This window comes from Protomyctophum bolini (assembly GCF_963924005.1).
Source record: "Protomyctophum bolini genome assembly, chromosome: 20".
NCBI lineage: Eukaryota > Metazoa > Chordata > Actinopteri > Myctophiformes > Myctophidae > Protomyctophum > Protomyctophum bolini.
In genome coordinates, this window is record NC_137881.1 from 17216183 (window position 1) to 17229377 (window position 13195).

General features: G+C 42.9%; 1 protein-coding gene across 9 annotated transcripts in view; it reads right to left on the minus strand.

Moving 5' to 3' along the window:
* sorcs2 (sortilin-related VPS10 domain containing receptor 2) overlaps window positions 1-13195 on the minus strand; it is a gene marked incomplete at its 3' end in the record, with an annotated part of 211857 nt that overhangs the window by 24205 nt on the left and 174457 nt on the right. For all 9 annotated transcript variants that reach the window (XM_080792105.1, XM_080792104.1, XM_080792103.1 and 6 more), the window contains exons 7-9: window positions 8736-8854; window positions 7476-7565; window positions 2061-2240 (exon numbers count right to left, since the gene is read on the minus strand). In XM_080792105.1, coding sequence (XP_080648231.1) covers window positions 2061-2240; window positions 7476-7565; window positions 8736-8854 — 389 coding nt within the window. The remainder of the gene's footprint in view (window positions 1-2060; window positions 2241-7475; window positions 7566-8735; window positions 8855-13195) is intronic.

Below are 13195 nucleotides of genomic sequence, written 5' to 3' on the forward strand. Positions count from 1 at the left end.
ATGTGCGCAAGGCGTGCAGACACACAATTAAAACATGCAGATGTGCATAATTATAGCCCCTTTAGAAACAGGGTTTACAATGCTTTCATGCCAAAACAATATTTCAGACACTACACCACTGGTATCAACCCCCAGTCATGTGCTATTTGAAGGTTAATATAAACAGTAAGAAAGATAGAGAAAACTTTTACTTTCCATTACATTTAACATACTGTAAAAAAGTCATCTGACCAGCTCCTTGGAGAGTGGAGACCTCGCCAAAACACTCTTGACCACCGAAACCTTGAACAGTAGGCCTATGTGTTCGCATAGAAACCACACTGACAAGAATGCCAAATGTTGGAAAACATGATATAGCTCAGCGTGACTTATCCAATGTGGACGCAGTGTAGTTTTAGTCATAGTCTCGTGAATAGTTTTCATTTCGTTTTAGTCACATTTTAGTCACCTGGAATGTCTTAGTGTTATAGCCTAGTTTTATTCGACTAAATGTCATAGGATTTTAGTCGACTACATCTACAGTTGATTTAGTTGACTAAAATGTATTTTGGCGGGCCATGACGACGTCGTACGTCTGTTTTTACACTTGCTGAAAATAGCTGATCTACAAGCCCACAACGTGTCGCGCTGTAGATGCAACCAAGTGTAAAATGACTGATACTGGATCTCTTGTCCACTAGTCCCTTCCTAACATTTTAGTCTAGTTTTTATTTGTTGACAAAATTGTCAATAATTTAGTCTTAGTTTTAGTCATCATGACTAAGTTTTCATGTTGTTTCCATGTAGTTTTTGTCAGTGGAAAAAGGTAGTCGACGAACATCTTTCGTCTTAGTTTTAGTCGACAAAAACAACACTGTGTGAATGCGTATCTATTCAGATAGAACGACAGCCGTCCCTACTCCCCCCCCTTTTCCCCGGAAAAAATAAAAATAAATGCCAACTCTCTCTAGGCACTATTACATCTAACTACAGTTAACCATGGTGGTGGTGAGCTGGTGACACGTGGGGACTCTGCTGCGTTGCGGCGCAGTGTGTGTGTGTCGCTGTGACAGACAGCTCCCTCGTTATAGCGTGAGTTGTATTTTACTTTATCAATGCAGGGTTGGTGCAGGCGGATGGATTCATGTGCCTGTGAGCGCGCACTGCGCACTGTCAAACATCCTCAAGGTAAACGATGTTTGTGATTCACATCCAGAGGGGGGGGAAAAATCAATATATCCCACACGTCCTATTCAGTAGTTGTTTTCTTAAATTGTATCCACTTATATAAAGAGCTTGAGTTGTGATTTGGCTCCAGTTGTCAAAAAGTGCAGGTGAAATACCCAACAGGCTTGACATTTTAATAGAACACTTAGCACACACAATAGAACACACCGATGTTCAACCTCATTACCATGTATTATTCATAAGGCATCGATTCATGTTGCATAATTTATTGATCCTATATTTTAATAGTTTGTACTGTAACTGACAATACACAAGGAGTACCATTGATGGAGGCCAGACTATTATAGAAGATTAATATTGAATATTGGAACAATAAAGATGTCATAATGTGCACTACAGATTCAAGTACACCGTTGTCCATTAACTTTGTTTTAATGATGCTTTGCATGGTTAATACATTCAGACTGTACGACGTATGGAAACATCATAACTAATCCAACCGACTGATTGCGACGACTTTTTTGGGTTGGCCTATCTTGGGTTGGCCAATCCTTTTTTTGTGTTGGCTTTAACCTTGTAGTTATTATTTAAAAAAGATGAATCATTAAGCCTATTGAAAAATAGCAGATCTGAGTTTAAAACGTTCATAGCGTGGCAGCGAGAGCCGCGCTATGAACGTTTTTAACTCATATCTTTGCTTCTGGGGGGGTTCCTAGAACAACATATTTTCAGATGGGGGGGGGGGGGGGGGTGGAGGCATATTACATATCATTTTTGGGGTCCTTGACATGAAATATTGAGCACCACTGATACAGAAAAACATAAGGTTTTTCAGAAAACTGTTTTCAGAAAACTGTTTTTTACGTCAGGCCTAAATGGGTTAAATATCTCACCTCCAGGATGTCGATGAGGACGCTCTCCTCGGGCTGCTTGGTGCTGCGTACATTCTCCAGCGCCACAGAGTAGTACACCCCCTGGGGGTCCGACTGGTACAGGTTGTACGTGTCCGTCTGGTGCCACTCCTGGAGCGCCAGGAACACCTGGCCCTCGTCCGTGCTCACTATCTGGACGTCCTGGGAGAGACAAGTGGGTAACGGGGAGGAGGAAGACCAGGGTTAAGTTTGAAGAATAGGGGAGGAGAAGAAATGACAGTACATTTCTCTAAAAGAGAAAACCAGCACTCACGGGTCTCATGTTTTAAGGCACTCTTAATTTATTTTAAATGTTGACATGGTATGCTGTCGTGTTTCGGCGTTCAAGCCTTCATCAGCGTTGTCTGAGCGTTGTTGAGACATGTCAACATTTAAATAAATTAAGAGTGCCTTAAAACATGAGTTCTGTGAGTGCTGGTTTTTCCTTTTAGAGAAATTTCTGTTAAAAAGTTATTTACCCGACCGCGCACCCGGTGAGAATGCTCAAGAAGTTTGAGACTGTTTGGAGTTGTGCAAACTATACCTATACCTTGATAAAAGGAGAAGAAATGAGAAATAAAATGGATGAAAAGGGGAAAGTGGCGATACAGGAAATGGGATTAGGTGAGACTTCAAAACAGCTTTTCGCACCGACGGAGTCTCGTCGTTAGGGCATGTGCGTCACAAGCTGTGACTTCCCGATGCAAATGACTTCATCGCTCAATTAAAAGCGCTGTGTGACGGTGGCGCATGGGGCCCCGACTCAGCACTTTCTCTGTGAGTCTTACTGATTACATTAACATAACATTTGAAGATAAAGCCATCAACTCATTGACACTAGTACGCCCTTGCCCTTGCTGCAAAGTGCTTGAATTAAGTCTTTTTTTTCCAATTACACAAAAATGTGTTTGCCTATTAAGGCCAGGGTCAATACATTTAGAAATCCTCTTGGAATGTCGCGATTGTTGATTCTACTCGGTTTCTGTGAAAACAACAATTCCAACCATGAATTCTAATGGAACAAACTCATAGCCAGGCTATGGTACTGAGATGCTAGTGGACGGTGGTCAATGGGAAAGTGAGCCATTGGTGATTTTAAGGCCAAACACCTGAAGCCATTCTATTCATGAATACTAAAACAGGCGGGAGAAAGCTGCCGAAGGATGTATATACGGTACACTGTGTTTAACCAGGCTTGGCTGACAAAACATCAAATGGAAAATGATGTTCTCTCAATTTAAATACATTGAGACGGGGGACGTGAATTAAGATGGATTGGGAGGATGTGGGAGTTGCTGAACTGTACCTTGGGTTTGAATAATTATGTGAGTGTATGCTGCGCGTGAAATGTGGGAGCGTGTGGGAAATGTACAATCTTCATCCACCCACCTGCATGGTGCCTTGTGGCTAAAATGAAATCCTGTGTTGACTAGCAGTAGCAGAGTCATGTATATTCAGGACTAAACACTCTTATGTAGTGTTGTACTGTATAGTACATGTATGCATGCATACAGACTGATCTATGATCACACAAATTAAGCGCACGCTCAAATACAGAGGCACACAATACCTTCTGGCTTCTGCACACACACTACTATCCCATATAGGCCTTTTTTTATAATGAGGATCCCACATTCAACCTCGTCTTTGAATGCGAGGTGGCTGAAGCCAGCTGTGCGCAGCTTAAAACCAGAGAACGAACACACACACACACACACACACACACACACACACACACACACACACACACACACACACACACACACACACACACACACACACACACACACACACACACACACACACACACACACACACACACACACACACACACACACACACACACACACACACACACACACCGTGAGCAAACAACATATGCTTGAATGTTGAATAACAGGATTATAATGACAGGAGGCTGAACAAAGCCTTTATTATATATGTACGCTCAGTGTGCAAACAAGAAATCGATGCACAAAAGAGGGTTGATTCTGAAAAGACGCACGCCTTTGAATGTTTGATCACAACAGAGGCCATTGCTGTTTGTCCAAGTACTGTAATATCAGTTATGGTTATGGAGACTAGTGTCCTCTAAGAGCAGTGCTTTGTTTGTGTTCTCTGTGGCCCACTATACTTAATAATAATGAATTGCATTTTTATAGCGCTTTTCCAAGTGCTCAAAGCGCTTTACAATGGTTCATTCATTCATACATTGGGAGGTGAAGCGGCGAACAGTCGACACCAGCGTCCTCACTTCCCACATTCACACACCAATGGTGGCGAGCTCACACCGACCGACTCATTGGAGGCAATGTAGGGTTCAATGTCTTGCCCAAGGACACTTCGACAGGGACAGGAGGAGCCGGGATTCGAACCGCCAACCCAGGGATCATTGGACGACCTGCTCTACCTCCTGAGCCACAGCCGCCCATAGCCGCTCATACTTAATGTAATGTACAGATTTCAAGGTGTTTATTTTTCACCAAAGCTGCAGGTGCAGAGATGGGGCATGTTGAGGTATAAGCAAGCAGAGACAACACATTTTGCTGTTGTTGCACATGCACACACCCAAGTTCGACGAGTGAGAATTTATAAAAACACAAAAAAAAACCTCTTTCCTGGTCTTGAGTGAATCTTCCTTTTGGGGGGTGGGCTGCAGCCTGAGTATAAAATATGCAAAGGAATCTTAACCAGCACTCTTATATGTTGCCTCTGTGCCTTCCATTCATCACTGTCAGGGGGTAGGGAGACCACCGCATGCCCCGCTGAGATCTTGTCTCACAGGGTAAAATGGCCTGGCCTTGTTGGATGCTGCATGGTCCGCTGGACACACAGCCTACATTCAACCCTTTCTACCTTTCCCTGACCCAATCTCAGCTGGCGCAAACGGCAAGTATAGTATCGCAGTGACCAAGCGGAATGGAGAGGGATAGAGGTGGGGGAGGCCCGAGAGCTTCATTTACGAAACCGCGCGGTTACAAAAGCATGTCTGATCAGTCAGCTGTACTGTACACATGTCACACCATGAAATTAAGACAAATACTTAGATGTTTCTGTCAGTACTACCACAAGATGCCATTTTCTAACTATTGACTAACTACAACAAACATAACTTGGAGAATAAATAGTGGACCTTGATATGATAAAGGACAGGTTGAAAACCACTGCTTCTAGCCTATCCCTCCCCCCCCCCCACACACACACACACACACACACGCCTCTCCTTTCCCTTTGCTATTTGCGTTTCACTCAACCTTTCACTCACTCTCTGTCTTGCCATCTTTCTAAATACGAGTGACATTTCTCCTTCTCAATCCCTCTCTCTCTCTCAATCTGTCTTTTGTCCTAAGAAGCAATCAATGTGACTAGTGACCTATTTGCTCGCCAAACTAAGACAGACATGTATAGCCGGAAAAAGCAAATAACAAGTACCTTAACTTTGCATACCAGGTACTAGATATCCCGTACTTTCTCTTAAACCAGCTGTATATATCCCATACAACATAAAGCTTTATATCAAATATGATGAGTTTCGCGGTTGCTATACGCATCAGGTTACATGCGCGTGCAACCCCATAGGGTCTCATTAAAAGTAGAATCTTCTTTGGCTGTTATCTCTGAAACCACGAGCGCTGTCCGTGGTGATCATCATCCATCCGGATGTTCGGATGTGATTTGTGATTTTACATCGCATCGCTCCCGACATGTTAACGTTTCTGGCAAAAGATAAACATTGTGAGCTATTGCTAACATAAGCCGTTCCTTACAATGACGGTCTCCGAGCCCGGGATACCGGAAATGAAGATATCCGTATTTGGTGAAAATGGCAAGGCTTACCTACTGTACATATACCCTTTACTGCCAGACAAAGAATTAACTAGGAGTGTGCACGCACGCACGCACAAACACACAATCTTCTCCACCACCTACAGTACCTGCCACACCTAATGACATTGATCCTCTCTCCTTATACTGTAGAAAGAAGAGCAATTTCCTGTGTGTGTGTGTGTGTGTGTGTGTGTGTGTGTGTGTGTGTGTGTGTGTGTGTGTGTGTGTGTGTAACTCCATCTCTTTCACCTTCCCTCATGATCACCAAGGACCTGAAGTGTTCCAGACCGCTCTAAAGTGACGGCTGGCTAGGTGGTTCAGAGTAATTGTAGAACACTAACCCTTCACTACACTCACTTTTCCCAGACACACAATATGTCCTCTTTAGGATAAAGTGCCAATGACAGCGATTGTCTCTGAGGCTCTCTCTCTCTTCCTTCCTTCTGGGTTGCTGCAGGTTGAAAAATACATGAGCCCCCCAGCCCCCCCCCCCCCAGAGTCCGTATTCAATCAATGCAATTCAACAGCACTCCAGACAGTGTCACACTAAAATGTTCCCCTGAGCAGATTACCCTGACAGCAGAGGTTCCTGCTCGCTGAGAGCCCCCGCTGTGCTCCCTCAACGTGGTGTGACTTTACGCAGGTTGCAGATGTTAGTCTTTAATATTTTATTGCCGATACAGATTCTGCTCTGGAGGCCAGGATCTGTATTATAGAAGTTTCCACAGAATAAACATGAGCAATATGTCATCTATACTGTGCTGAAATGTGATATGTTTTGTTGAGCAATATGGCATATTTCCTCAGGTGAAATTTGTCAGACGTCGCTGAAAAGTCGGTTCTTTTTCAATCCCATGGAGGCTTAAGCAGCCAAGAATTGGCTACCTCCTCAACGAATGTTTCGATTGCACAATTACTTTTCACGCATTGTCTTTGACATTAAACATCATGCATATGAACTCACGTATGTACAGTACGTATAACCCCATAATGAACCCATAATGAGTGGGTTCATTGTGGGGTTATTTCATAAACAATTAGGAATACAAATGGGAGTGGATTCGTGTGTGTTCACGTACAGTAGGCCTACACATCGTTCTACGAGAATTTATGATTTTATATGGGCCCACGTTGCTTCTTAAACATTACTGTCACTTTGAGCTTTTAGGAAATCAAATTAAAGAGTCATTTATTCTGGATAATCAATTATACTGAATTCAAACTTGATTCACTATTATGGGTCAAATTGACATAATAATACCAAATATTCTCAGATAAAACTGATAATTCAACCAACCAACGATAAAAAAGCAGCATTGTCCATGCACTTTAAGTAGCTGTATTTAATTTGTACTCATTTTGACTGCTAGTACAGTATAAAAAATGTAACCCTGAGAAATATAAATTCAGTCTTAGAAGTCAGCAGTCTCATTTTAATGGGCTACATTGGATGTTGGAGATTTAAAAAAAATAAAAGTAAAGGTGAAAACTCTTAAGGTAAAATCGTTGTTGAATTGATTTCTGTTTCAAGGAAGGAACTCTGGGTTATTTCAGGTTGTGGAGGATTACCTTTGGCAGAGCGTACTTGGGAAACTTCATCTGGACAAAGTCGGTACGTCGATAGGACACGTAGTGCTTGGTTCTGTTCCCTGTGGTCACCTGGGGAAATTGAGAAAACACACAACGCAACATGTTCCATCATGTTCGTCCACTCAATACAGGAACATCACAGAGGAGAGAAGCAGAGAGAGGGGGGAGAGAGAGAGAGAGAGATGAGAGAGAGAGAGAGCTTGATGATATTATATCACTTATATCATTGATATAAGTGATATTATTATTTATATTATAAAGCAAGACAATAGAGCTAATCTGAAAGGAGGTACAATTTACAGATTCTAAAAATGTCTTCTACATCCTGACAGTTTTCTGAAAAAGCTGTTTCTATGTCAGTCATTCTTCGATTTTTCAAAAATAGCAGACCTACAAGCTCGTAGTGCGCCACTCGGTGGCGTGCTTGTAGATCTGCTATTTTTCAATAGCTAAAGCACAACATAATGCTAACACCAAAAGGGGTTCCCGCCCAGAATGGGTTAAGCAAGAACAAAGAATAAAAGGTAATACATCAAATACATACAAAGTAGTTCATCATAAATCATACATAAGCTAAGAGCGTAACAGTGGAAAAATCTATATAATGAAACTATGTATGAAAACTATACAGTTTATATAACATGCTATAAGTCTACATAAACTGCTCTCTAAGTCTACATAAAAATGCTGTCTAAGATACATGAGTTGAGACTTTTCATACGCCTGTAGGAGGTCGAGGCTAGGTCAAGTACTACGGCAAGTGCTACGGGAGTCTGAAGAGGAAGAGGTAGAGCTGTGTGTGTGTGTGTGTGTGTGTGTGTGTGTGTGTGTGTGTGTGTGTGTTGTGTCAGTGTGAGTGTATATAGAGTATGCAGTAAATGGACATGAGAAGAAACATGAGCCATTGTAATACTTTTATTCTTGCAATTCCTACAATATGATGTTCCAAATAAAAGGTAGAAGCAGATTTTTGTTTTGGGAGGAAAGGTAGAAACGGTGATGTGTTGTTGTTTGAGTGTGAGTGTATATAGAGTATGCAGTAAATGGACATGAGAAGAAACATGAGCCATTGTAATACTTTCATTCTTGCAATTCCTACAATATGATGTTCCAAATAAAAGGTAGAAGCAGATTTTTTGTTTTGGGAGGAAAGGTAGAAACGGTGATGTGTTGTTGTTTGAGATGAAAATGTTAAACAGTGATGTGTTGTTTCAGAGCGCGTGTTTGCGCATGAGCTACCTTGACTAATATGTAATCGTCTTGGACGGACAGCGAGTTGTGGTCGATCTTTCCCAGGAACTGAGTCGTCACCATCTTGTCTGTGCAGTTCTGGATGAGGCAGGTCACATACAGGAAGCCTGCAGAGGACCATCATCACCAACGCACACGAGAGACCACAGAGAACACAATCGTTATAAACAAATAAAGTGTTGTTGAGAAGAGGTCGTATAAAATGATATATTTGACAACACGCCACAGACACTGCTCTTGTTCCCACATTTATTGCATTTGAGTTTTTTTTTTTCATTTCACAAGAAAGGTGAAAATCTGGATTATTATCAAGGAACTACGCTGTATCATGTCAACCTAAAACCCACAGCGAATTTGATTTTGAAAGACAAAACAAGACAAGAAAACACAGCAAGAGCAAAGTGACGAATAAGAAGGAGATGAAAATGAAATTACTGAAGGCAAACGAGAAAGAGAAAAATGGAAATGCCAAATCACGTCTGGAAGTTTGGGGTCGCATGAAAACAACATAATGATGATGCCACTGGCAGCATTTCTGAAAAGATGTAAGAAGAACCAGAGAGAGAATATCGTCAGAGCTATAACTTTTTATAGTGAATCTATAACTTTTTACTGCTCTCCTCTATCACTGCCATCGGGGGTATTGCCTGTTGCTTGGCTAACTCAGTATCGACTTTCAGGTGCAGCTACATCAGCAACATCAGCCCTGAAATTCAGCAGCCTTTCTCCTCTCCAGAGGTCAGGAGAAAATGGAGACCACGGAGAAAAGGCTCACGTACACAAACTATGCACATGAATGGTAAAATGAGATTGGACTGTGTGCTGTTAGTACACAGAGGCACTGGTGCACGGGCACGCAAGCACGGGAGCTTGATCACGCACAGAGTCGACACAGGCATACACTTCAGCTGATGTGCACACAATGCAAGTACACATGAGATTCAAACAAAGCAAACACAGCAGAAGTCAATCTGCCTATACAAGCTCTCAAGGTGAGATGCCACAACAATTATTTTCCTTTTCTTTTTTTTCGTACCTTTCTGTACCTCGACTACACTTTGTTTAAAGAGGTCTGTGGCGCTAACAAATAGACTTGCTAATTCATTGAAATGCCCGACGTTTAATCAAAGCAGCACACGGCATAGGACTCATTAAAAGGCTATTAGATTGGCTAAGTGTTCAATACCAGCTTGCGATACACGCACGCACACACGCACACGCTCCACTAGAAAATTGAATTAACAATGGCTGCAAATGTGAATAACTTTTGAATCATACAAACTTATGGACAATGTTTTCATTTCATTCAAATTTGAGGAAAGATTGGCTTGTGTGTGTGTGTGTGTGTGTGTGTGTGTGTGTGTGTGCGTGCGTGCGTGCGTGCATGCGTGCGTGCGTGGCTGCGTGCGTGCGTGCGCGTGCAGCCATGCATATCCCACAGCATGTTTTCCTTCACATCATCCTCCGTAATGACACGTGCACCTACAGACCCCGCCAGCCGTGCTATCCATCAACTTACGCCCGCATGGCTCGTCCTCTCTCCCCCCGTGGCTCGTTCTCCCCCCCATGCCCCTGGCCTACACCGCCGTCCCATTCAGAAACCTGCCGCACTATAACCTGGGCACAGACGCCCGCGGGGGAGGGAGAGGTCCTGGACTGAGTGCAGCCTACGATCCTCCTTCCCTAGTGAAACCTCTCTCTGTGACACCTTTAACCTGCCGTGTTTAACCTTGACAATGCCACATGTGACAACGGGAGGGGGGGCACATATAACGAACAGATTGGCTCGGCACGCCTGGCCGCTCCAGCCCCGCTCGCCTATCTGTCTTGAGTACGGAAGCAAGGAGACGGGGGTGGGGGGGTGTTTCTGAGGAAGAGGGGGACCATGTGCTGCACCACCCATAGTTCCAGGAAGAGCTCTGAGTGCCTGGGCAGCTGTCCCGGACACAGGCTGTCGTCTCTCTGATTCAGCCCCAGCACAAACACAGACGCGTCTTGTTCAGGATGACAACTCTCACATTGTGGACTTTCAGCATTTCTGTGTCTCCTCACATGGGACGGAGTGTGTGCGTGTCTGTGCGTGCGTGACATGTTGTTAAAAAGGTCTATGGGATCTAAGTTCAGACAGACAGACAGACAGACAGACAGACAGACAGACAGACAGACAGACAGACAGACAGACAGACAGACAGACAGACAGACAGACAGACAGACAGACAGACAGACAGACAGACAGACAGACAGACAGACAGAGAGAGAGAGAGAGAGAGTAAAGAATAGATGGAGCGAGGTGACGAGATGAGGGAGTAGAGGGCAAGTTGTCAGGGTTTAAAGTCACTGAATCAGAATAAACACGTTGTAACTATACAGACCACAGGGAGCTACTGTACCAAATCCTCACATTAAATTTGTTCCGAAACAAATCAGTGTTTTGTACCTACGGCTACGGTATACGAAGGCCCTGCATGTTGAGTCAGCCAAGTTAAATGCACCACATACAGACTGCACCATGAGTCATTTTTACACTGTGCTGTCTATTGAAGCTTAACTAAAACTGAATCATGAGTCACTTTTACACAGTACTGTCTATTAAAGCTGGAATGAAACAGAATTATGTCTGAATCCTTGAGTCTGCCGGGGCAGTACGTGTGTGGCTTAAAATGTGGAGTGAGTGGTTGCCTTGGACACAGAAGCGTGTTGCCATGTCTCCTTATTATAAGCGACATTGGGATTGTTTTTCTGTAAAGTTGCTTGTAAATATTGGTAGTTGTGGGTTGCATTTTTTGGGGCATTGTTTTAAAGATATTGGGCTCCATCTTATACCATGCTTTATCCTCAAGTAATAAACATTTTCCGTGAATTACGCATTTAGGAGCTTCCACTGTGCGTAAACGTTATCTTGCGGCCACACAAGCCACTATTCATTTTTCCGACTCCTATATTTGCGGGTGGAGGTGTGTCTGTAGGCGTGTTGATGCGCTTTCCCTATATTTGCTATCTTATGCACACAGGTTTAGGACAACGGAAAGTGCCTCTTCAAACCAGCAAATGCTCTGTGATTGGAATTTTACTATAATGAGCAGTGTCAATTCCTTGTGCTTATTGTGTTTAATTGTCTAGTCAAAGAAGTTATTAGATTTGCACGAGTGAGGCTTTGTTGAGGCTTTGTGAGGCTACTGCACACAAAACAACCCGGCATCTGTATCAAATATAAATAGGCTATATTTCAAGGCATCAACGTGTGTCGCTCTTCCATGGCCATGGGCCATAGTGTAAATCACTGGGCATAATGTTAAATGGATAATGGATCTCTTAAAGGCAATGGCAGGTGGCACCGTGGCACAGTGATTGCTTTAATCATGGTAACGCCCAAACCACACCTATGCATAATGTAAGGGGTAATGGAGGTGTTTTAGGGACTTAGGCTGTGGCACAAGATAACACATTTGACGGGGCCACACCTCTCACACAATACTAAATCCCCAAATTAAGGAAAGATGGAGCCCATTATCTGTGGCTTTTTCTGCCTTTATTGATAGATTGAAAGTAGGGATGACCCGATAAACTTTTTTCGCTTTCCAATCCGATCCTATTACCTCAATGTCTGTGTTAGCCGATACTGAATACCGATACCAGTGTCGTGATCTCATGTTGTGTTTATAGCTATATCTCGTGTTGTGTTTATAGCTATATATCTCGTGTTGTGTTTATAGCTATATATATATATATATATATATATATCTCGTGTTGTGTTTATAGCATACTCCTCACTCAAATGTGCACCTGCAGTTTGGGCAACTCCAAAGCAAACTCCACATTTTATTTACCAGCCATAGTGTCAATCATATTCACCGATACCGATATGACAAATAAGGGAAAGTAGGTAGACAGGACACACACACACACACACACACACACACACACACATGCACACACACACACACACACACACACACACACACACACAATTTGTGTGTGCCAGGGACCCCCGTGCCAGATTTGTGTGTTAAATTGTTGCAAACTTTCTTCTTTTGAAAATAGCGAATCTACAAGCTCACACCGTGTCACATCTGAGCAAAGTATATGTTTAAAGTGCTCGTGTGGCCTATAGCACAGGATTAACCCCAGACTCCTTCCAGTGTGCTGCTCAGTAGCTGCCCCACTGCTCCTTGTAGCTATGGAGGGCTGAATGCAGAGGACACAGACATTACAGCGGCCCCCACCTTCACTTAATGCGGCCCCCGCATGTTGCATATCAGAATACTGATATAGTATTGATTTCAGCTGTTACAATTCCAAACCCGCTATAATTACTTCATGACTAGTATTAAATGACTAGTACTTAATGACTAGTATTAAAATGTTTGTGTCCAATGTAGTTATGGTAACAGTTCATAAAGTTAACATAACTATAACTAAATGCATTTGAAATTAAATAAAAAAGGTTA